The sequence below is a fragment of the Salminus brasiliensis genome, chromosome 4 (genome assembly GCF_030463535.1).
Source record: "Salminus brasiliensis chromosome 4, fSalBra1.hap2, whole genome shotgun sequence".
In the NCBI taxonomy this organism is placed as follows: Eukaryota; Metazoa; Chordata; class Actinopteri; order Characiformes; family Bryconidae; genus Salminus; species Salminus brasiliensis.
In genome coordinates this window covers 6669431-6691343 of record NC_132881.1, presented here as the reverse complement: position 1 = coordinate 6691343, position 21913 = coordinate 6669431, and the positions used below count along the sequence as shown (strand labels likewise).

The 21913-nt window shown below is 41.2% G+C and overlaps 1 protein-coding gene across 1 annotated transcript; it reads left to right on the top strand.

The window, feature by feature from the left end:
- Nucleotides 1–1269: 1269 nt before the first annotated feature.
- Nucleotides 1270–21448, top strand: zfand3 (zinc finger, AN1-type domain 3). The gene is made up of 6 exons (XM_072677403.1): nucleotides 1270–1630; nucleotides 11837–11877; nucleotides 13799–13975; nucleotides 15490–15555; nucleotides 16426–16581; nucleotides 19219–21448. Exons 1-6 carry the CDS (start codon nucleotides 1554–1556, stop codon nucleotides 19371–19373), a joined length of 672 nt encoding a protein of 223 aa, XP_072533504.1. The 5' UTR covers nucleotides 1270–1553; the 3' UTR covers nucleotides 19374–21448.
- The last annotated feature ends 465 nt before the right edge of the window (nucleotides 21449–21913 follow it).

Sequence of the window (21913 nt, the reverse complement as noted above, 5' to 3'; positions counted from 1 at the left end):
GCCCTTCAGTGAAACATTTTAATGAATGTTACTGGGTCACAAAAGGCACGCAACCTGAAAAACTAAACAAAATGATTATTTAATAGATTTTAAATGTATAATAAGTTGTTTTTTTGTGCTTGTGCTAAAATGATCAAGTCTTCAATAGACTAGCACCCTGTCCAGGAGGTATTCCTGCCTCCAAGTAGACCAAGTAGGATGGATACATTTTAGAAATGTAGTTTTAGGTGTAATATTGATGCATTGAGCATTTATAAATTAATCAAATTGATATTTAAATGTATTCTTATAGTATTTTGCCATTTTATTTCATTACCCAAGTATAACCCTTTGTTGGGTTTGCTTACCTGACTCGTTTCCTGGATTCTTTTCCTGGAATTTTTTTTATTTGATTTCATTCAGAGAAGAAGTTTTACATATATTACAAACAAATTGTAAACAAGTATTTGATTTATAGCTAATCTAAAGATACAGAATAAGGGGAAAACTTTGTTTCTCTCTGATATAGAGTTCCTATTGGCTTTATTTTAAATTATATGCATATTGTATATGCATATCTACATTATGGAAATGACTTTAGGGGCTGTTTTGTAACTCCACTGACCCGGTCATGTGACGCTGCAACTGAAGCAGTGAGCAGTCTTAACAATCCTGTAATAAATATACAATCTGATCCCCAAATATGATCGCATGCTTGCTACCCAACACGACTCCAACACGGGTGTCTACTGCATAACAGAAAGGCAGCTGTGGTAGCAGTAAGTGGCTGGATGTCCAGTCAGAGACAGTCTGTCCCTGAGGTGAGTGAAACCCTTCACAGACACACTGGAGAGGAAAGTTTACCCCCCTGTCCAAATCTAATGGACTAATCCCCTATCAAACACAGTTCTCCTTTCTGAGTCAAATACACACGGGTGAAACGTAAATTTCCACCATTTTGATCCTTGTTTATGTAATTGACACCACCAATGTAGCTCTTCAAGATGAGGGGCCATGGTCAGTCCCTTTCTGAAACAGCCTTTGAATCACAAATCCCTTTTACAAACAAGGAATACAGCCTGGGCTGTTCCAACTCATTCCGGGGGGGGGGGTCCACAAACAGCGTCGCGATTATAGGTCGATCTAAGCGATTCATATCGATTATAAAGTGTATACACTCTTATAACGCTCGTTTTCTGTGGCTGTGCATTTATTAGTCGTGTAAAACTAGACTGTTTTATTGGTCCACCGAACTTTGTCCAATAGGCCTGAACCCCCGTTCATAGCTTGGTAGCGCTCACACTCCAGCTGATCGGCCTCGACTCCCGGTGCGGTCCGTCGGACTGTACGCGGTTATTAAATTTCTCTACTTTTATTCGCATTAAATACCCAAATCACAGCGGCAGCCCGCGTTCCCGGCGACGTGTGCTTTGTATGTTGCCTTTTCTGAATCGAGGATTACGCTGCGAAAGCTTTCCTGGGAAGCGTCGAGCTGAGGAATTTGTCCCCACAACAAGAAGGCCGCTAGCTCATCCCCGGTCTTTCTTCAGGCAGGCCGCCGCGTCCAGACAGCGATGGGGGACACTGGGAGTGAACGAAGCAAGCCACCGAGTAACGTTATACCTCCGCGCTGCCCTTGTGGATTTTGGGGGTGAGTCGAGTTGTATTTCGGCTCAAAGCCTTTTCCTAAACGTTGACTTCATTTTAACCCAGAACAACGAACGTAGTTGGGTGAAACTTGCGAGAATCCCCAGCTAACTGGTTAGCTAATAGCTAGCCGTTAGCGCCGGAGGCTAGCTAGCTATTAGCTAACCAGCTACTGTCAATTTGCACCCATTGTTGTTTGAGCAGGCCAGGATGGGGGTGGGGAAGGTTGGCTGTTTTCAGCTCACCCCGGGTCCTTTTTTAACCCATTTCGGTGTGTTTTAAACGTCGAATATGCCAGCTTTAGTGCTGTGCTTTCAAAACAGGGAACGTTGTTGTGGTTTTCAGGGAGGACTGGGTTTAATCGAGCAGCTCTGCTGGGAACATCAGCCCGTAAGCTGACAGGTTCTGGCGAGCTGGGATAGCTGGCTTTGTCGAGCAGTAGCTGATGTACAGTAAGAGCGGCAGCGGCGAAATCCCTGGTTTGACTCCAAAGTTGAAGGAAAAAGCCCTGGCAAGTGTCTACCCCCTTCATTTGCCCACCCTGGCCATCATTGATCAAAGAAGCTGTCAGTTACACAGGTGGTCCTTTGCGCAACGCTGTGAAGACCATCTGATACGGATGGGGGAGGGTAGCTAGCAAGACGGTTCGTGGGGAGTCGCTTGCTGCCTGTTTCACCTGATATACAGACTTGAAGGGGCTGTTTTGGGGTGAAATTTAGGCAGGGGCACATCATGAACCTATTTGTGTATTTGGTCGTTTGACTGAGTGTGTGTGTGTCATGATCAACGAGAAAAAAGAGACACAACAGTGGCTTTGGTTGCCATAAAATCCATATTTGAATCCATGTTTATTTGCTGATTGTTAAGGTAAAGGTACCTTTACAGCGAAATGTGTCCCCATCTGGTAGTGAACACACACTCACACACTCACACACATGTGTTAGGGGCAGTGAGTACACACACACACACACCCAGAGCGGTGGGCAGCCAACTCCAGCGCCCGGGTAGCAGAGAGGGTAAAGGGCCTTGCTCAAGGGCCCAACAGTGGCAGCTTGCCGAGCCCGGGAATCGAACCCACAACCCTGTTATCGATATCCCGGCGCTCTAACCACTGAGCCACTGAGCTTGCAACCATGAAAAACAAATTGCTTAGTGTTTATTTAGCCTTTTGTTGAGTTGTTATTCATCACATATGCTTTTGTTTATCCTCTGATGATCTATATATATATATATATATATATATATATATATATATATATATCTGTAGTCATGTCATGTTATGTGATTATATATAAAGATCATGGATGAACGACAATGGATGAATAACATTGTTTAACAAAAGGTGAAAATCCCTCTTACGTTGCAGAACATGGTGAACATGGTGGGCTGCTCAGTTTGTATGCTTGGTGTTGTTCAGCAGTAGCATTGTGTATATACAGGTGACCGCTTGTCTTGTGGAGTTCTGTCAGTTCTGTCCGGTGAGGCAAACCCCTACAGGGTTTTAGAGAAATACAGCCAGGTTGGCTTCCTGACACTGACCCCCGTCGTTAAACGGAAGGTGCCGAGGTGAGAAGGTGAGGGTTTGCTAATTAACTAGCCAGCTCGTCAGTGTTTGCACCTAAAGGATCGCACTCACACTGTTGTTGGTGTAGCAGTTGGCTTTGTTTGAAGCTTGCTGGCTGACCAGATAGCCCCCTGTGGCCTCATGACCTGCTATGCCAGTTTATCGAATGTTTAACTTAATGATTAATAATCATGATGGTGGCACGAAACTTTCAGACTTTCAGAAGGGTTTCGAAATGCTGTGAAGCTGGCTGGTGGTTGAGGAATGAGTCGATAGAAATAACGTAAATAAATATTGAGTTATTTATTTATTTATTTATTTTTACATAGACTGCTGTCCCCATTAAATATGATTTTAAATATGACATATATTTACATTACCTTACCCGTACATCTCTAATGATTGACTAAAGTTGGTTACTGCTTTTATCATTTACTGTTTTTTTTTTTGTCTTTTGTATATCTAAGGAGTCAGTGGTTCTCACAGCTGGTTCGGCGGTACCACTGCCTTTGCACTCAACACGCCTACACACCTTGAGGGCCCAACAATAGCAACTTAGCGGACCTGGGTATTGAACCCACAACCCTGTGATCAATAACCCATGCCTCTAACCACTGAGTAACCCCAACAACTGAATTAATTAACAAGGCCTTCCTGAGGTGAACTGGATGTGTTAGTGCTTCTCCAGGACCAAGCTCAAGAACTACAGTGCTGCATCATTAGCTATGGTTGTTTAAAACAGGCGCCCTGCTATCATAATGTGAATGTATTTAACATTTCTTGCAAAACTGCAACATTAGACATTGCACATTGCTGTGCTTGCTGTATATTAAAGATGGGTTAAAGTATTTTATTAATTCAGAAGAAAACTGCAGGGTTACGGTTGTACAGAGATGCATATAAGTACATATGACACACATTAGGCCGAAGAAAAAGGGAGGGGTGAGCAAACTGTCTGAATAAGATAAGATGGATATACTGTAAGTGTAGAGCTGCGTCTGTGTATGTATGTATAGACAAATACATATTCTGACATAAAATTGACATGGCAATATTATATATCCGCCTACATTATGTCCTAAAATAGGGGTGGGCAATGTTACAGTTTTATCATATTTTGATACATTTTGTTATCAAGAGCAAATTGTGGATATTGCTTAAAGAACACTGAGCAACTGCACATTGCATTAAAAGTGTAATTAGTCCTGTTTGATCCAATATAGTGCAGTATCATCAAAATATGCTGTATTAAGTATGGAACAGTATTTGGATATCCGTTTCTAAAATCTGCCTCTACTGGTGCGTCTTTCTACATCTCAGAATATCACAACAAATAAATGTCTTAAAACATTGTGATATAACATTTTTCCCGTATCGCCCAGCCCTCTCCAGAAATCTATCCCCTCTTCACCTAACGGCCCTGAAAGCATCGTCCTGCACACGTTATTGAGCCTTGGGTTTTTATTAAAATCCATATTGGTATCATCAACAAAACTGTCTTGCACAAAGGTTTCTGAGTGAAAAGAAGTTTTGCATTCTCTACAGAGACACTTTTACACACTTTAAGATAAATTACTGTTTATTTGCTGCATATTTAGAGAAAAAAACATTGAATGTGGTGTGTGCCAAAGTATTAGCGTACTACATTTGTATGTTTTTTTTTTTTTTTTTTATTATTCTAAAATGTTAAATTCAGATAAGAATCAAAATAGGAAATTTGTAAATACTGTATTTAAAGTTTCTGTAGAGGATTTGTTCACTAATATTTAAAATGAGAAAATCAACAGGATGTCATTTGAACAGAGGTGTCCAAATGTTTGCCTGAAACTATAAGGTGTGACATCCCTGACCAATCCTAAAATTTAGGATAACTAGCAATATTGAGGCCAATACTATCGCTCAATAGCTACTAACCATTTATACAGTCTATAAACGCTGTTTTGCTATGTAGCTATTAAAAATCCCATGTCCTTTTTTTGTTTACGTTCACTGTCAGCAACAGTTTGGCTAGGTAGTTGTTTAGGTCTGCAACATTTTAGTGGAATAGAAACAGCTTATTCAGACTCTGTAGATTGATAGTGATTGCGTCTGCTGTCATTCCATGCTAAAGTTAACTTGCTAGCAATAAAATAATCAAAACAACTAAGCATTAGCTGGTTAAGCTGTTGTTTAAGATGCCTAAGAGAGCTTCTAATACATCTACTAATAGCCTTGATCTGTTAAAGTGTGAAATGTTGTTGATTTAACAAAACTCATAAATCAAGCTCCTTTTATGTTCTATTTTGGCAAAAATAATCAGATTAAGCATGGAAAAATAAAGAAGCACTGCAGCAGGCTTCTCCTATCTAGGTGTCAAATGTACTTTGCAAGTGCCTGTGCTATTTCAGACATATCCTAGTTTAAATATTGACCTCTGACAGATAGTTTTGACAGATAACGTAGTTGGGTGATTCAAATAGGGGCATGTTTAAGCTTGTAATTATTATTACTTTTTTTTCCGTTTTATTCAGTTTCTAAAAAAAGGTTGTGTTGTTTCATTATATGAATAACATTTTGCTAGTTTACCTGCTGTTAAAGCTCTTCCATTAGCCAGCCATACTGCCGTTTATCTTTGCCCTTTTTCGGTAAATAAACTTGTCTGATAAGCTAGCAAAATAAAAAAAGATGCACACCTGAGGAAAGGTAAACAGTGCCATGTGTATGGGGTTTCTGTGACTGTACCCTTGACTATAAACTCCAACAGGTCAAGTGATTATTTTTGATCACATTCAACTTTCAAATCAATGTTTTTACATTTAACATTTAAAAAACTTTGAATGTAAGAAAATGAACTGTAAATCAATGTTATTTGACACAGTGTAAAATTAACTTGTAACTGGACAGCTACTAGAGCCCTGACCTCTCTGAAGAAGCTTGCCTATCCTTTAAGCCATTTCAGAGTTTTGTTGTGGTGTGTGGTTTAAAAGTCAATTCAGGAATTCAAGTTAAAAAAAACAATTAAATGATACATAGCAGACTGACAGATTTTTAGTTGGCTAAAATGTTAAGACTAAATTCTGGTAGGAAGTATAGAAAAATAATTAATGTTGTTCTTAAAGAAGAGTTGTTTATAACATTGTCAGTTATTAAAAATAATAAAAAATGAGGTTTACTGTGTTCTATAGAGCCATACCACAGATGTGAACAATTCACCAGATATTTGTGTTTAAAAGTTATTACATTACGTTATTACAAATGCAAAAACACAGTTTTGCAATTGTGTCAAGAGAGACTTTTGCCCTTTTTAAAATGCATTCAGGCTGGGGAGTTATCTCTTGGGTACATTTGAGCCCAAACTAGACTTTTCTTCTTCTCTATTTCATTTTTTAATAATGATATTATTAGTGATGTAAATTTGGCTTAATTACAATAATCTTTGCTTTCATTATTAGCTCTTGATAAAACTGATAAATGCCAGTCTTATACCAACCTACCTTCCTTTTTAAGCCTTTCATATGCCTGTTTGAAAATTGGTGGTTATGACCCTGTTAGATAAGAAACTTTTATATTGATCCCCTTAAGTTGTCCAACAAAGGGCCAGTTTCAGTCCTTCTGTTTATTTTAAAGACACTAGCAATACCTGCAGCTTAGCAAGCAATTTGTCATATATGTGAAATAAGATTTAGCCAGTACAGACGGCACTAGTCATGATTGTAAACAATCTGTTACCGTCTTAAGCTGCTTGATTTTTGGTGTGGTGTGTGGATATAACTACATTAATAATATTGGGAGAACATAGTTGATAATTATCCTAAATGTTTTATTAAAACATTCATTGAGCCTTTGCTGTGTTTTTCTTTAGGAGGCGTGCATAGTCATATAAAATACCTGCATTGCACTTTTATTTTTTTCTTTGACATCGTATACAAAAAAAAGCTTTGAGCTTTTAGGGCAGTGGGCACAGTTTGGTGATTTTCCTGCTCTAACAGACCTACTAAACCTGAATTACTGTGTAATAGGTGTTTATATATAGCAACTGTGAAATGGATATGATAAGAAGTGACTTGGTAAAGTGATTGTATGAAGGGACTTTCCTGGTAGGATCTCTCTTTAAAGTGATTGAGATATAAAGTGCATATTGGCTCAGACTGCTTTCCCCAAAAGCAGAGAGAGAGAATATAATTTAAGCATAATGCTTCTGAACTTGCCCTTGTTCAGTGGCAGTAAACTGGATTAGAGCTCCTGGGAAAGCTGTGAACTGAAGCTTATCAATGTGGAAATGAAATTCAGAAAGACTGTCCTCAGCGAGCAGTTATTTTTGAGTTTACCTTCATATTGTCAGCTAAACTAACTGAAGAGGCTGGAGAGAAGTCTTGCTTATTCCTGTTACTAGTAGCACTTTATTAGGCATCTCGCACCCACTCAATCGTACAGTTATTTAAACTGCCAATTGTGTGGCAGCATTGCATTGCATTAAATAATGCAGATAGAGGCCCGCAGGTTCAGGTAATGTTTACATCAACTATCAGAATGCTAATTGAGTTTGAGCATGGCATGGTTGTTGGTGCCAGACGGGCTGGTTTCAGTATTTCTGAATTTGCTGATCTCCTAGGTTTTTCAGCTCAACAATTTTTAGAGTTAACTCAGAATGGTGCAATAAAGAAAAAACAGCAGTAGTTCTGTGGAAATGCCTTCATGATGAGAGGCCAAAGGAGAATAGTCAGAAAGAGCTCAGCGAATTATAAACTTTTTGCAACTTTTATTGCCAGTGATTTTTATTTTTATTTCTTGTTCGGTCATTAAGAATTAGGGCGTTTTGTGCTATATTGTGCACCGTGGAGCGAGATACAGCAGCGCCCCGCCTTGGAGGTATTTTGCCGACAACGAGATCTCCACAACAAGACCAAAACTGAAGTCATGGAATCACTAAAGAAAACGGGAGGGATAGCTGTAACATGGAACCGACTGTTTTAATTGGTTTCTTCTGGTGCTGTTAATCACTATAACTGACTCTTGTAGATGCTGTTTATTGCAAAACCATCACAATGACTCAACAGGCTCGAATCCACACTTTGGTAGAGAAAACAAGACTGCTGTAGAGTGCAAGGGCACAGGGTCACCAAAACTGGGCAGGTAAAAATGAAAAACGTAGCCTGGTCTAATGAATCTAAGGCACACGGATGTTAGGATTGGAATTAGTTTTTTTTCCCCCTTGTGTTTTTTTTATTTAATTAATTTTTTATTAGAAATGTGTATTTAATTAGGTCAAACTTTAGATTTGTGGGCACATAATATTTCAACAGTAATCATTAAATGGTCAATATATTACACTGTATTTCTCTTTTTTGTGTGTGAAATTGGGTAATGCTTGTATAATATTGTGTTTAACCCTCACAGTCGAACAAAATGTTCAGTCAGAAAAGATACTAAAAAAAAGCTCTCTACCTAGCTGAAGCTAACCTAAGCAGTGTACCAACAGCAAGCCCGTCTGTCTGCCTTCCTGTCTGTTCTGTTCTTGTTTGTTTGTTTGTTTGTTTGTTTGTCAGCATATATTCCTTGGATGTGTGCCAAGCAGTACAGTAAATTTTACAGTCTTCAAGGCGTCTCCGCAGTCCTCAGATTAGTCTGATCCGCTGTCTTTACGTTGTTTTAGCATTCAATCTTGTGTTACGCTTATTGTTAGATGCGGCACATAAAGGAAAAATAATCCAGGTTAAGAAAAAGACGGGATCAACTGGAGTGCGGAGGAGAATCTCAAGTATTGAGAAAAGAGGAAGAATTCGAGCTGAGTTTTGAAGAAAAATAATTATGAAACAGCATTAAAGAGGATGTGGTACAGATTCCCATAGTTTAAGGGCTATGACGTAAACAGCTCGGTCTCAAGTGGTGACGCATCTGAATTTCGGAACACGTAGAAGAAGGTATTATGTTGCTCATTTATATCAATGGTAGGGTTGTGTGATCCAGGCTGTATTTTTACAGATAGCAAATCACCTACCTATACCTGAATTTGATCCATTTCCATTTTCCACATCGTTGGTGTTTACTGTTCAAGCTGAGCACCCTTTGGCATCCTGTAGAGCCATTAATGGTCATTATTTCCGGCCTGCAGCGGTGAGGAGCTTTCCCAGAAGATAAAAGAACAGTTTATAGTGTGCTTAACAGTAGAACTTCATAAATAACATAGAATGAGGCTCTGTGACTGCATTTGATCCCATTTTTCCTCCAGACATTGTCTAGTTTTGTCATTTTTTTGCCTACGCCACCTAATGCACTTCCTATGAGCGGGAGAACCACATGCCACAAACGTTGCCACAAAATCAGTCCAAAATATAAATCGGTCCAGAATGTCCAGTTAAAGAAACTAAGTGATTCTACTATAGCATTAATCAGCAGCACATCTTACCTGAATTGTATGACTGTGGTATCAATAGAAACCCAAAGATAAGATTGGTATACTCAGCCATACTTGAAAAATACTTGATTTGGGGCATCAGTGGGTACTACAGCCCTATTGCCCTGCATATATACTGCGTTTTCTTTGCAGTTCAGGAAGGCCTTGTCCATTTGTTCATTAGTTAAATCAGGTGTTTAGAACAGAAAAAGCTATCAAATGTTCAGAGCAGTGCTGCTCCAGGACCAGAATTGAGAACCACTGGCTAATAAGTGGCTTATTTCCAAGTTTCTAAGTTTCATCCATACCGTTTTCATAATTGCACTGAAGCGCTGGCAGTTCAGCAATTTAAATTGTCCTGTGGGAGTTCCCTCATCACCTCAGCAACTGTGAGGATTTCTTTTTTTCAGTGTTTGTGCTCTTTTAGTGCCCCATCATTTGGCTCTGCTAAAGAGTTGTTTAAAACTTGTACAAGTCTTAAAGACTCAGTCCTTAGAGCTTACCTCCAAACTCCTCTTCGATCCCCCCCACACACACACACACACCCGAAGGTGAAGTTAGGTGTGCATGGCAGAGTCTTGATTGGGGCTCTCGCCTTCCTTCATAAGCCTTAATTGCGGCTGACATTTAACAGGAGATGTCAAATTAATCCTGTTCCTGCCTGTGTGTGCCCCCTGAGACCTTGATTGGCTTGGAGTGATGTGTGAAAGAAAAATAGGGAGAACTGGAAGTGAGGGAGTGCGAAACACACACACACACACACACACACACACACACACACCCCAAAACATGTTTACTGCTCACTCCTCAACTGTCTGTCATGCTAGTGTTTATTTTAGCACTGGTTGAAGTGTCTGGATTTTTAGTTTGTCTTTATGCACTGTTGGGAATACCTTACCTTTTTTAAGCTAGCTGTTGCGGTGGTGATATTTCCCCTCTTTTTGTAGACAACTTTTATTGATTACTAAATCTAAACATGGGCATGTTATGTCTCAGTTGATCTAACGATACATTCCATCATCCATCTCGCCTTTTATAGTCGTCTGGGTCCTCAGTACTGAAGCTTCACACCTGACAATTTATACAAATAACTCATAGTAGGCCAGTGTGTTACGTTTGTGCAGGTAACTTGTTGCTGTTCCACATAGGGCTGAGCGAGATGGTAAAAATATTATATTCTGATATTTAAAAGCGGTTTTATGATACACTCGCGATCGCAATATTTTGACATGCAGACAAAATGCTTCAGTAGTGTCGAATTCTTAATTGCTGATGTTTAAATACTCTCCCATACTGAGTGCAGTGGTTTACATTTACATTCAGTCTGATTAAATGGCACTAATTACTCCAATTACTCTGTACCAACATGTGCATTTGGTCAGTGTTCTTCAAGAACTGACTAATTCCATGATGCACTCCCTTATTTCACAAAAATAAAGTTTAAATATATTTAAAAACAAATGGTAAATATCATCATATTGATCACCACTAGTCTGTCTTTAGCCTCTTCCCCACTCACGTTACCAGGTTTCCTATACTGATGAACTTTTAAGCCTGGTGTTTTTCACATGTAGCTCATAATCCTTATTTTACTTGGCTCCTCATGTTTAAGAAATCGCAACTAAACAGGGTCTGACTTTCGCAGTTGATGCCCTGAGCTTAGGTTTGCCAATATGATGGTTATTAAACAGTACACTTTTCTGAGGGTATTGACCAACTGCATCCTTAAGAGAGTGTAATTGCTTGGGTACGTTTTTCTGGTGCTCCCCCTCCACCTTCTTGATGTGCATTATTTTTACCTAAAAAATCCTCGTCTCTCTCTGTGCCGCCATCCGTCTTCTTGATTGGGTGGTGATTATGATTACTGTTGATTGTGATGAGGACCGATTGTTGTTGTTTCCCCCCATTTATCTGTCTTCCCCTTGGAGTGACTAAAGTTGTGTTGATATGGAGACAGGGGGAGAGAGTGAGAGGACTTGCAGAAGTCCATGCGTGAAACGTGAGATCTGTGGAGCGGACCCTCACGACAGTGGTGCTAGTTGCAGTGATGAAGACATGAAGTCATGAAGCACACTTTCCAGCTGATACAAACACAACACTGTGTGCTGGGCCTCAGTCAGAGCTGTGATGAAGAGCAGACTAGGGCTCTATCCCAATGCCCATTAATGGACCTTTTCTCTTCAAGCCAAGCCAATCCAATCAGATCTGATTAGCTGCTTTGCTGCACTGCTCACATGTGTGACTCTGTTTGTTGTGTGTTATTCTTTCCCCAGGTCAAGCAAAACCATGAACCTCTGCTCCAAATGTTTTGCAGGTAAGAATCTCTTTGTATATATCTGCATGTGTGTGTGTGTGTGTTAGTCTGTGAGTGGGAGACTGTCACTACTGATTATAATAGTAGTTGAGTAAAATAGCCAGACTATAAATACGGATTTACCGCAGCCATAACACACCATGCAGTGCCTTATAGGGATTTCAAGTGTACTTTATTTGAAGATTAACTGGGACAACATGATGTCAAATGATATAATAACGAACATACAACCTCCATTCATATAATTATATGGCATTTAGCATTTAAACATACACATTGTTTTGTTTGGAGTAGCATCTAAAAGCTGTATTACTCCCGAGTGCTTCTCTGGAGCAGTAGCAGCTCAGGCAGGCAGGGGTCAGTATGGGGGCATACGTGTGAGAGAGTCTGGCTCTAAACACCACAATGTTCACTGATGTGCCGCAGATCACACACAGCGCTGCGATACCTCACATTTAACAGCACTAAGGCAGCTCTACAGACATGCAAACAAGGTGACAACGTCTGAGAGCCATTCACAGCAGGCAGGTCTAAAAACTGATACTAGCTTGGCTACACAACAAACTAATGAGAAACACCTTAACTGACTTTCTGACTTTATTCACTTTAACAACAGGGGACAGTAAGCCTTTCTGCAGACCATGTGACACACAGAACAGTTTGAATCGCTCCATTTTCTCAGATTCAGTTGAGCTCCGAGTGGCTCAGCAGGCTAAAGCCAGGATTACACTCTGCGATTTTTACCCTGATTTTAGCCCCAATTGTCAGTCTGGCTGTGCTGGTTGGCTCTAGTCTGCAGATTTGATCAGTGAGAAAATTGATCAGTGCGTGAGAGGCACAGACTATTTTTGGTCTCCTGATCATGTTTCGGACCAGTCTGAGCATATCTAACTTTCCCTACCCAATTTGGAAGGCCACTAACCCAGTCGCCATTCATGTGAATTGGGTGGATGAAGGCTCTGGCACCACATGTGAAGCCAGCTACTGCCTCTTTTTTGAACTGCTGCTGATGTAGCCAGCGCACTCGTTGTATACAACACCTCAAAGATGCCTGTTCTGACCAATATCATGGTAGGAGTAACTCGCAGTTGATGGCAAACTGCATGTCTCTGGATTCGAGGCGGCGATTCACGGCTCGTACTGGCTGCGCTTTAGTCCACTCGACCACTCTGAGCCTGCATGTTTTATTTATTTATTTATTTTTTTTTATTTATTTTTACCTGACTATAAGTGTATACTGGTCAGCGACTCGATCTGAACAAGTCCCGCCAATAACCAATGAAAATTGAGTGTGAATTTTCTTATTTTAATTCAATTAAACCTTTAGCAATGTGCTAGCACCAAAATGGAGCTGCTGCATCTGATACAGCAGCTCCATTTATGGTGGAATGAAACAATATTTTATTGTATAGTGATACATTTTGATATTATGGTACACAATAAGCTTTTATGAGTGAATCATGGAAATCGTCAGTGCCTTAAAAGTGGTGCAAAAATGTTCACGTTTTATTACAAAGAGTGTAGTCAGTCTTATTTAATTCAATGGAGTGCAGCATATTTGGTTCCAGAGTATTTGGATAGCAGTTTTTAAGAATTGCGTGCTCCCTTTGTGGAGATCAGAACTCTCAGCATCATTTTTAAACCATTTAACATCTGTCTGTGTTTGTGTGAGGGAGAAGGACGTATGCCAGTGCTCAACCATCGTTGTCCCCAAGAATGAAAAAGTGGCTTTTGAGTGTCTTTTCCTTGTGTGTGTATGTGTCTGTGTGTGTGTTTGAGTGAGAGAGAGAGAGAGAGGATAAAACTAGTTCCCTCTTCACTTCTCTCAGCTTTCTTCACAGCTCCTCTGCATGTCTCACTTCATTTCACCCCCTTTGGAGCCTTGTCTCCACCCACCCTCACTTTATCTTCTCTATGTCAGACATCCAGAAGAAGCAACCTGATGAGGACTGCGCCTCAGAGCCTACCCCCAGCTCCAGCAATAGCCAATCAGCAGTCTTCTGTAATGAGACAAGCAGCAGTAGCCAAACCCTGTCCTCCACGCCAGTCGGCTCTGAGGGGCCTTCGACAGATGCCACGCCCCTCTCCGCACAGGAAGGTGAATATGTGCTTCTGGGAGGGACGATTATTCTCCAGTGTGTGTCAGGAACCGCATAAACAACTAGAAGCAGCGTGTGATAATTTGGACCTACCTTTACAATACAATGCTAATCAAGGACAATGCTAGACCCAGACACCAAGATCATGGGGACAAACTCTTGACAACTGACGCCTATTGATGATGAACTTCTGTGAGCTTTCGGTCACCTTATATCTCCTGTTGCAAACACAATGGAAACCTACAAATGTTAGCAAAAACATACAAAGTATTGGATGGATCGCCATCATTCCAGAGAACACAGTAGCAATTCTCCACAGCTCAATGCTGGGGGCTTTATACGCATTTAGCCCACACCTGGCAGTAGGCATGGTGCCAATAGGTTCATGTTTATCTGCTGTTCTTTTAACGATAGTACTGGTAGTGATTTTTTTTTTTTTTTCTTTTTTTTTTCTCTACTTGCACTGGCGTTAAGAACTGATGCTGTGTTTTGTGTGTGTGCCCTCTTAAGAGTGCCATTAATGCTTGCTGTACTGTGTTTCGGCAAAACGCTGATGCCGGTTCGATGTTGGATGGCTGAAATAACACTGACGAAATAACCAACTGAAACTGCGCTCAGCAGTCGGCCAGTGATGGTCCACTACGACCTCAAACCGGCTGTTGCCCGAGAGTTACTCTGTGTGTCATAGGCCTAAACTTAATTGCTAGCTGCATTTGTTTTTTAACTCTAATGCAAAACTAAGGAAACAAGCTTTGTGCACCAAACCTATTTTAGCTGATCAGATTCATTTTTTACCCCCAACTTAAAGAAATTGAGAAACCCCGTCACATTTTGACTTTTTGACATAATGTGAATCTGGCAGTTTATGACTTTAGTATGTCAATTTCATGATGAAACTAGAGGAAGAAATATTCATTTTAATAGCCCCAGTCTTGTAGTCTTCATTGCATTTTCCTGTTTCCTGAATCATGTCATTAACTAATTATCATCATTTTCCAGCTTACTCAAGTGTGTTAGAACATTAAAAACACAAAACCGCAGAGCATGCATACAGAATACAAGTTAAAAGCAAATGAGAGGTGTAACATTCATCTAGAATAGAACCTAATTTTTCTGCTAGTACCACCCATCAGTCAGTTTGAATAGCACAAATGGCCAGCAAAGAGTCCCCAGAGTTAAGAATTTCAGTCTATTCGGAGGAGACAGCGCCCTCCATTGTTCACTAAACACCCTCTCGTTATTTGTCACTTAAACGCAGGTCTCTCTCTTTTTACTCGCCACTTATGTTTAACTTCTTCCTTCGCAAAAGGTTCTGGAAATTTCTGCTGATTGTGTGCGTCTCTGTCTACCGTGGTACACTTTGTCACCAACCAAGGATGCTGCATGCATCCACCTTAGGGCACATTCAGAGGAGGTTATTAGTTTTGTAGGTATTTCAGTCCGCTAATCATTGTTTAACATTTTTTCCCTGTGTTTCTGTCTTTCTTTGTCTCTTGCGTAATTGCACCTTCAGAGGCCTCGAGTACAGACACAGCCCGCGGCACGCTATCCACTCCCACAAAACGACCCTGTGATACAGGTACGTCTGGGTGCTTCTCTGCTGTGGTCAAAAACAGCTACTTGGCAGTTATTTGCTTGGTAGGAATCACTGTCAGCTTGTGGCTACTCTTGTTTCTGGTGATATTCAAAGTTCAATATAAGTTCAGATGTTAATTGCAGCTCTCCAGTAATTGCAGGCTTCTATGATTAGGTAGTTGCAGACAGCATAGTGTGATTTCAGTTAATTTATTATAATTGGAAATAGGGCAGAGCGAACAGCCATAGCTTACTAGTCAAGTGAGTAGTGTGATATAATAAAGCAGTCGGATAAGTGTCCTCTCTAGAATATAAGTACTAAAATGTTGGGCAATGTTAGGGTGTGTTCAAAATGGTTTTGATATTCGAGTACCCATAAACATAAAACCACGGCTACACTTTAAGCTGACGTCTACAGCTATGGTGAATGCTAACGAGGACAATGTGCCAACATATTGATTTCTCCGAGAAATATATTTGCCATGTAGTTAGCCTAGTTAACAGTTGCACCAGAACTCTGCCTTCTCATTTATGTGCTTGCTGATGTGTCCTTGGCAATGTGTCCACAGAAATGCTCTGGTGGTTCATATAGGCAACTTGTAATATAATAAATACAATTGTATAAAAGTCCTGTGAATCCACCCTGACTCTGTATATTGTCTAAATGTTCTCCCGATGAAATGTAACCAATGCCTGTAATCCATGTTAATAAGGAAATTTCACATTCGGTCAGACTGCACGTTTTGTCATTCATTGTGTTAACGGACTTTAGATTCCAGTGCATGGAAATGTGTAAAAATTGCACACTGTTATTGTTCCCTAACAATTTGTAATGGAGTCGTCACACAAATTAACTTGTGTTCACCGGTCTCAGGTTCGGAGAGCGAGGCATCCCCAGAGAAGCGGGTGCGAGTTGGAGAGCCCTCTGAAGAGTCTCCCCGAGGGTCCAAGCAAAAGAACCGCCGGCGCTGCCATCGCTGCCAAACCAAACTTGAGCTCGTACAACAGGAGCTGGGATCCTGCCGCTGTGGTCAGTGTCCTTTACAGTGTGTGTTCTCCTAATCTCGCTCGCAGCATGTGTGCGGGAAAGGGCAAACATATAAAATCATGGTACTCAGACAGTTCTCCAGATACGACTGACAAAAATGCACCAGCCAGTTAGTAGTGCCAGATTTAATGGGCCCATATGCTCCTTTTATTTTTCCCTCCCCCTGAAACAAATATATACGAAAATCTTCTCCGTTTCTACAAATAAATTAAATATAAAGGGGGCTACCTAAAAACTTGCAGCTAGAATGGGAGCATATATTGTATAATGTTGTGTGAATGTGTTGGTTGTTGAAAACGGGGTAGCTTGGATCCCATTTAACCATTTTAATGGACTGTGAAGTGTACTTTTTAGATAGATTCAGCTTCATTTTCGTTGCTTAAGGCAGTGAAATTTAGCATCTACCAGAATTGCAAATGGTAGCGTTCGAAACGTGGTCCACACTTCTGTATTTTGCTGTTTTGAGATTCCAGGTTGTAGCAACGGGTAATAATAAAATAATTGGTGCAGTTAAACAAAATTGCACATTCACCATCATGTTTCAGTAGATGATGGTATTATCTTGTTAAATTACAAGCCCAAATCATCCCACCCATTTAACAGGGTTCCTATTGTTACCTGGCAGTGGCAGTCATCGATTTAATACCGGATCCTGCCGCTCTGCTAATACACTTAGACTGATCCTTTATCAGTTCAGGCCTGAGCGAAGATAATCTCCCCGTGCTATTTCTATTAAATGACTCCTATTGTTAGTCGGCCCTCTTCAACTGCCTGTTTTATCTTCGTAATGCCTCTTCTATCTTCATAAGAATGTAAGCGCGCGTGTGTGTGTGTGTGTGTGTGTGTGTGTTCTGGAGCGGCTCCAGCTGTAGCGCTGAGCAGCTTTTAATTGTGATGCTTTAATTGAGGCATGCTGAGCTTTTAATCATCACTCACTCTCGTTAAGAACACCATGCCTATTAATGAATGCATTAAATTCTTTAACGAGCCAGTCTGTGTAACAAGTCTCTCTGAGCTCTCACTCTCACTCGTCTCATAGCACCTCTTGGCATAGCGATACTCAGGCACACGTTCTTACCGTACTGGATTCACTGGCAGCTACGCACAATTAGGGAGCCATTTTCACGTGCTTTCACCATCTGGAGTCACAGTGTCGCTATGGTGCCATGAGATTTTCCTTTATCCACACACATTTTCATGTACACACTTTCCTGAGTGAGTGAGTACAATCGTTTCTCTCATTTTTAATTAGTTTCACAAGTAACTGAAGGTAAAATAAGAAAACACCACTGCGCTTCACGGGGGGGGGGTTACCAGACGCAGATGTATCTTTGGGATGGGTTTGAATTAGAATGGACAGTCGATATGCTAAGGTTTGGTGCCCAGAGTTTTATCCAGGTGCATCCATACCTCTGTGTGCTATGAGCAGTGCAGCAGAGAGATGTCTTGACTATTTACAGATACAGAGCTGTCCAGCTGCCTATAACTGTCGCTGTGAATAACATACATTAAAAAAGTCTTAAGCAAACCTGTATAATTTGTGTACCGTTGGAGTTTCCTTTCTGACATTTGCAGTCTAGAACCTGAGAACGTGCAACTGCTACTTCATTTGATAGCAGACATAAATCACAGAATTCTTGTTTCAGTATAGTTTGTTGAAGCTGTGTGGCATATGCTGCATATGAGGAAAAAATAGATTCCACAGCTGTTCTCTCGCCTCCATGTTTAAATGTAGTATATTTAGTGAGCATATATGTTATATATTCATCATCGCTGTTAGGCAAAAACCTTGTATCGCCATGGTTGTCACTTTTGTACGTTATTGAAATCTTCCAATTTTCTGCCTAATGATGGCATTTTGTAGATACAAGGCTATTCACAGCCTAGATGCTGTAAATAGGCTAGAATCCAAATATACAGAGTTTAGATGCCTAGATACAAATGTTGCACAACAGCTTACGATCTATTAACAGCTAGATGCACTAGATGTATGCCTTATTGTCATAGGTACTACTCATCACAAACGATTTAACATGGCTAGAGCAAATTTGGTCTACAATCACCCTATCAATCGATAAGCAACTTTACAGCAAACATTTAGCAACACCACGGCATGCACATAGCAACACCATAGTAACTACCTAGCAGCCTTCATGTATACTATGGTGATCACATTGCAAAAACAAATGTGGCCAAATGATCATGTAGCAACCATCTAGCAACACCATAACGCCTGTTTAGCAACCACAACGTCATAGCAGTCACCTGGGATACCGTAAGAACACCTACCAACACCCTAGCAATCAATAAGCAACTTCATAGCAATCATCTAGCAACAATTTAGCAACCACAACAGCATAGCAGTCAGCTGGGATACCGTAACAACCACCTAGCAACATCATAGGAACTACCTAGCAGCCTTCATGTGTACTATGGTAATCACATGGCAAAAACAGATTCACCCAAATCATCCACATAGCAACAACCTAGCAACTGCCAGGAAGTGGGGACCACTCTGCATTTCCTTCTGGGGTGGGTGGAAAACTGTAATTTTGATTTCTGCGAGTACTTTTGGAAAGGTTATTGAATCTCTTCTGTATCTCTGTATGTCTGTTTCAGGATATGTGTTCTGTATGTTGCACCGGTTGCCGGAGCAGCACGACTGTCTGTTTGATCACCTGGGCCGCGGGAGAGAGGAGGCCGTGCTGAAGATGGTCAAACTGGACCGCAAGGTGGGGCGGTCCTGCCAGCGCATCGGAGAGGAGTGCTCCTGAACACACACTTGCACGCACGCACACATACACACATACATATACGCAATGTGGAAGAGGAGAACAGGAGATATACACAATAACAACTCTCCCTCCCAGTCCCACTTTCCCTCCTGCCCTCAGGCCAGTGGTGCTTTGACCCTCAATGCAGCTCCTTCCCTCAGAGCACTGCTGAGTCAATCCTGAACTGTATACACCCCCCCCCCTTTTTACCTAGCACTGTTTCAAACCTGCCCCCCCCCCCCACACACACACACATACAACCACACACATGAATACAAGCGCACACACCTACAGATAGTCACAAACACATTCTTATGGCTCTGATACCCCCTCACAGCTGTCTTAAGCCCATTCCTACGGACCTTGTTGGAAGTCCCTGCCTAGAACACAACCTCTCCCTGCCCGAAAAAAAAACAAAACAAAAAAAAAAACGAAACAAGAACGAAAAAAGAAAAGAAAACAAAAACAAAAAAAACTGAAAAAGAAACCTCCACTGGCCCTTTTATGGCACTCTTGATGATGCTGTCTCTGACCTCTGACCTCCCAGCTACTCCAGCTTCTAGCCCTTAGTGTACCTTACGTTTGCCAGCCTCATGTTTCTGTTCGTGTTGCTCTCAGTTGCAGCCTTCTCAAATGTAGGTCAGTAGGTCAGGGGTCATTCCTACCACAAAACGTCCTGCCTCAAGGTCACGTACCACGGAAGGGGGGTGATCAGCCACGACCTTAGACCTCTCCCCCAACCTCTACACCTGAGGAAAGTCTGTGGTTTTGGACAACTACTCCGATTCCCCTCCTCCTGAGACGCTCCGATCGACCCCAGGGGAACACATCAAGTCGATTTGAGACCGTCTGGGAGGGCTACCTTCTAGATCCAACTTCACAGGTCTCCTTCAATACTACAGACAGCCAAGACGGTCACCTTTTGAAACGGAGAAGGAGTTTAAACCTGGATCTGTCACACACATGCTCACAAACACTCACACAAACGCGCTCAGTTGGGGAGACTCCTTCCGTTCCCAGGTCGGGCTCAGGAGAAAGCCACTTGAAGTTCCCCACACACTGGCTCTGCCCAAGCATACAGGAAGCTACTCTCATTTTTGGAGACGCATCGGTGCCTCTCTTGTTTTTGTTATTTTTTTCTTTTCTTTTTTCTTAAATTGTTTTTTTCTTTTTCCTCTCATGGCATACACACACCCTCACTACACACACAAACATGCTGTTTCATTTATGTTTCCATATGTATACATATAAATATATAAATATATTGTTGGGTCTGTGCACGTGCAGAACAAGGACAGTGAGCTAAATCAAACGGTACCCATCGGACTGGGTTCATTTGGGATCGGGCCGCAGCGCGTCGGTGGGTTGCCCAAGGGTTTCAATGGGAATTGTAGTTGAGGTCCAGATGAAACTCTGCGCGCTCTGTAACACGGCTCGGAGACGCAAACTACAGCTTCCATAAGACCCGTCTGACGTAATTTGGTGACGCTCTGCCTCCAGAAAACAGCAGCCGCATTCTTTGAGATTGTCTGTTTCTCTGTCTGTCTGTCTGTCTGTCTATCTGTCTCTCTCTGCTTTTCTTTCTTTCAATTTCAACCCATCGCTTCTTCTCCTTCTCTGTATCTGGACGATCTCCCTTGAGACAGTCTCGCTAAGCCACCCTCAATGTTTTCTCCCTCTCTCCAACATGCTTACACTTTTCTCGTTTCTTTTCAAGAAGCGGTTTGAGAGAAGTCCTGGTTGGGTGCAAGGCAGAGCGCTAAATTTACCCATCGTTTGTTTTTGTTTTTTTTTTCCCGTTGAGTTGTTGATGAGGACAGAGCTGATGAAGCGAAGTGAATATCCTGTATCTTAAAAAGAAATCCTTATTTAACCTTCTTTGTGTTTCTGATTAACTCACGTTAGCATAGAGCTGCATTTCTTTGCCCTTTTTAGGTTAACATTGTTAAAAAGGTTTAAAAAAACAATATGGATAAGAGAGTAATTCTGTAGCCTTTCTTTGGGGTTTTTGTTTTCTTTTTTTCCTTTCTTTCCTCCTTTTTTTGCTGAAAAAAAGAATAAACTGGATTAGTGAAGCGCGTGGTAGATTGTTTCTGGTGTTTTTAAAATGACTGAATTTGGACACATTGTATGTATGTGTTATGTGTGTGTGTGTGTGTGTGTGAGAGACTGAGTGTGCGAGTGCGTGTTGCGTAAAGTGTCTTCCACCCATTATTCATTTCCTCCTCAACGTGTGTTTGAAATGAAATGGTCTGATAAATGCTGGGCTCATTCTGTGTCTGGAAAACTGTGCCTGTTTCATTTAAATGTGTGTTGGGGTGGAAATGAGATGCGTTTCAAGCTTTTATCACACATCCACAGGAAAACTGTTCATTACTGAAAAAAAAATTTCTGCCCCCCCCCCAACTCCCTTAATCTGTGTCCGGGAGAGCTGCCCACTCATTCTGTTCGATGTTACTAGTGAAACCACCTTCATTATATCTGTGTTGAAACATTCAGTGCAGTACTTCTGTGGTTACTAACTGTGGGTTCATTTAGAT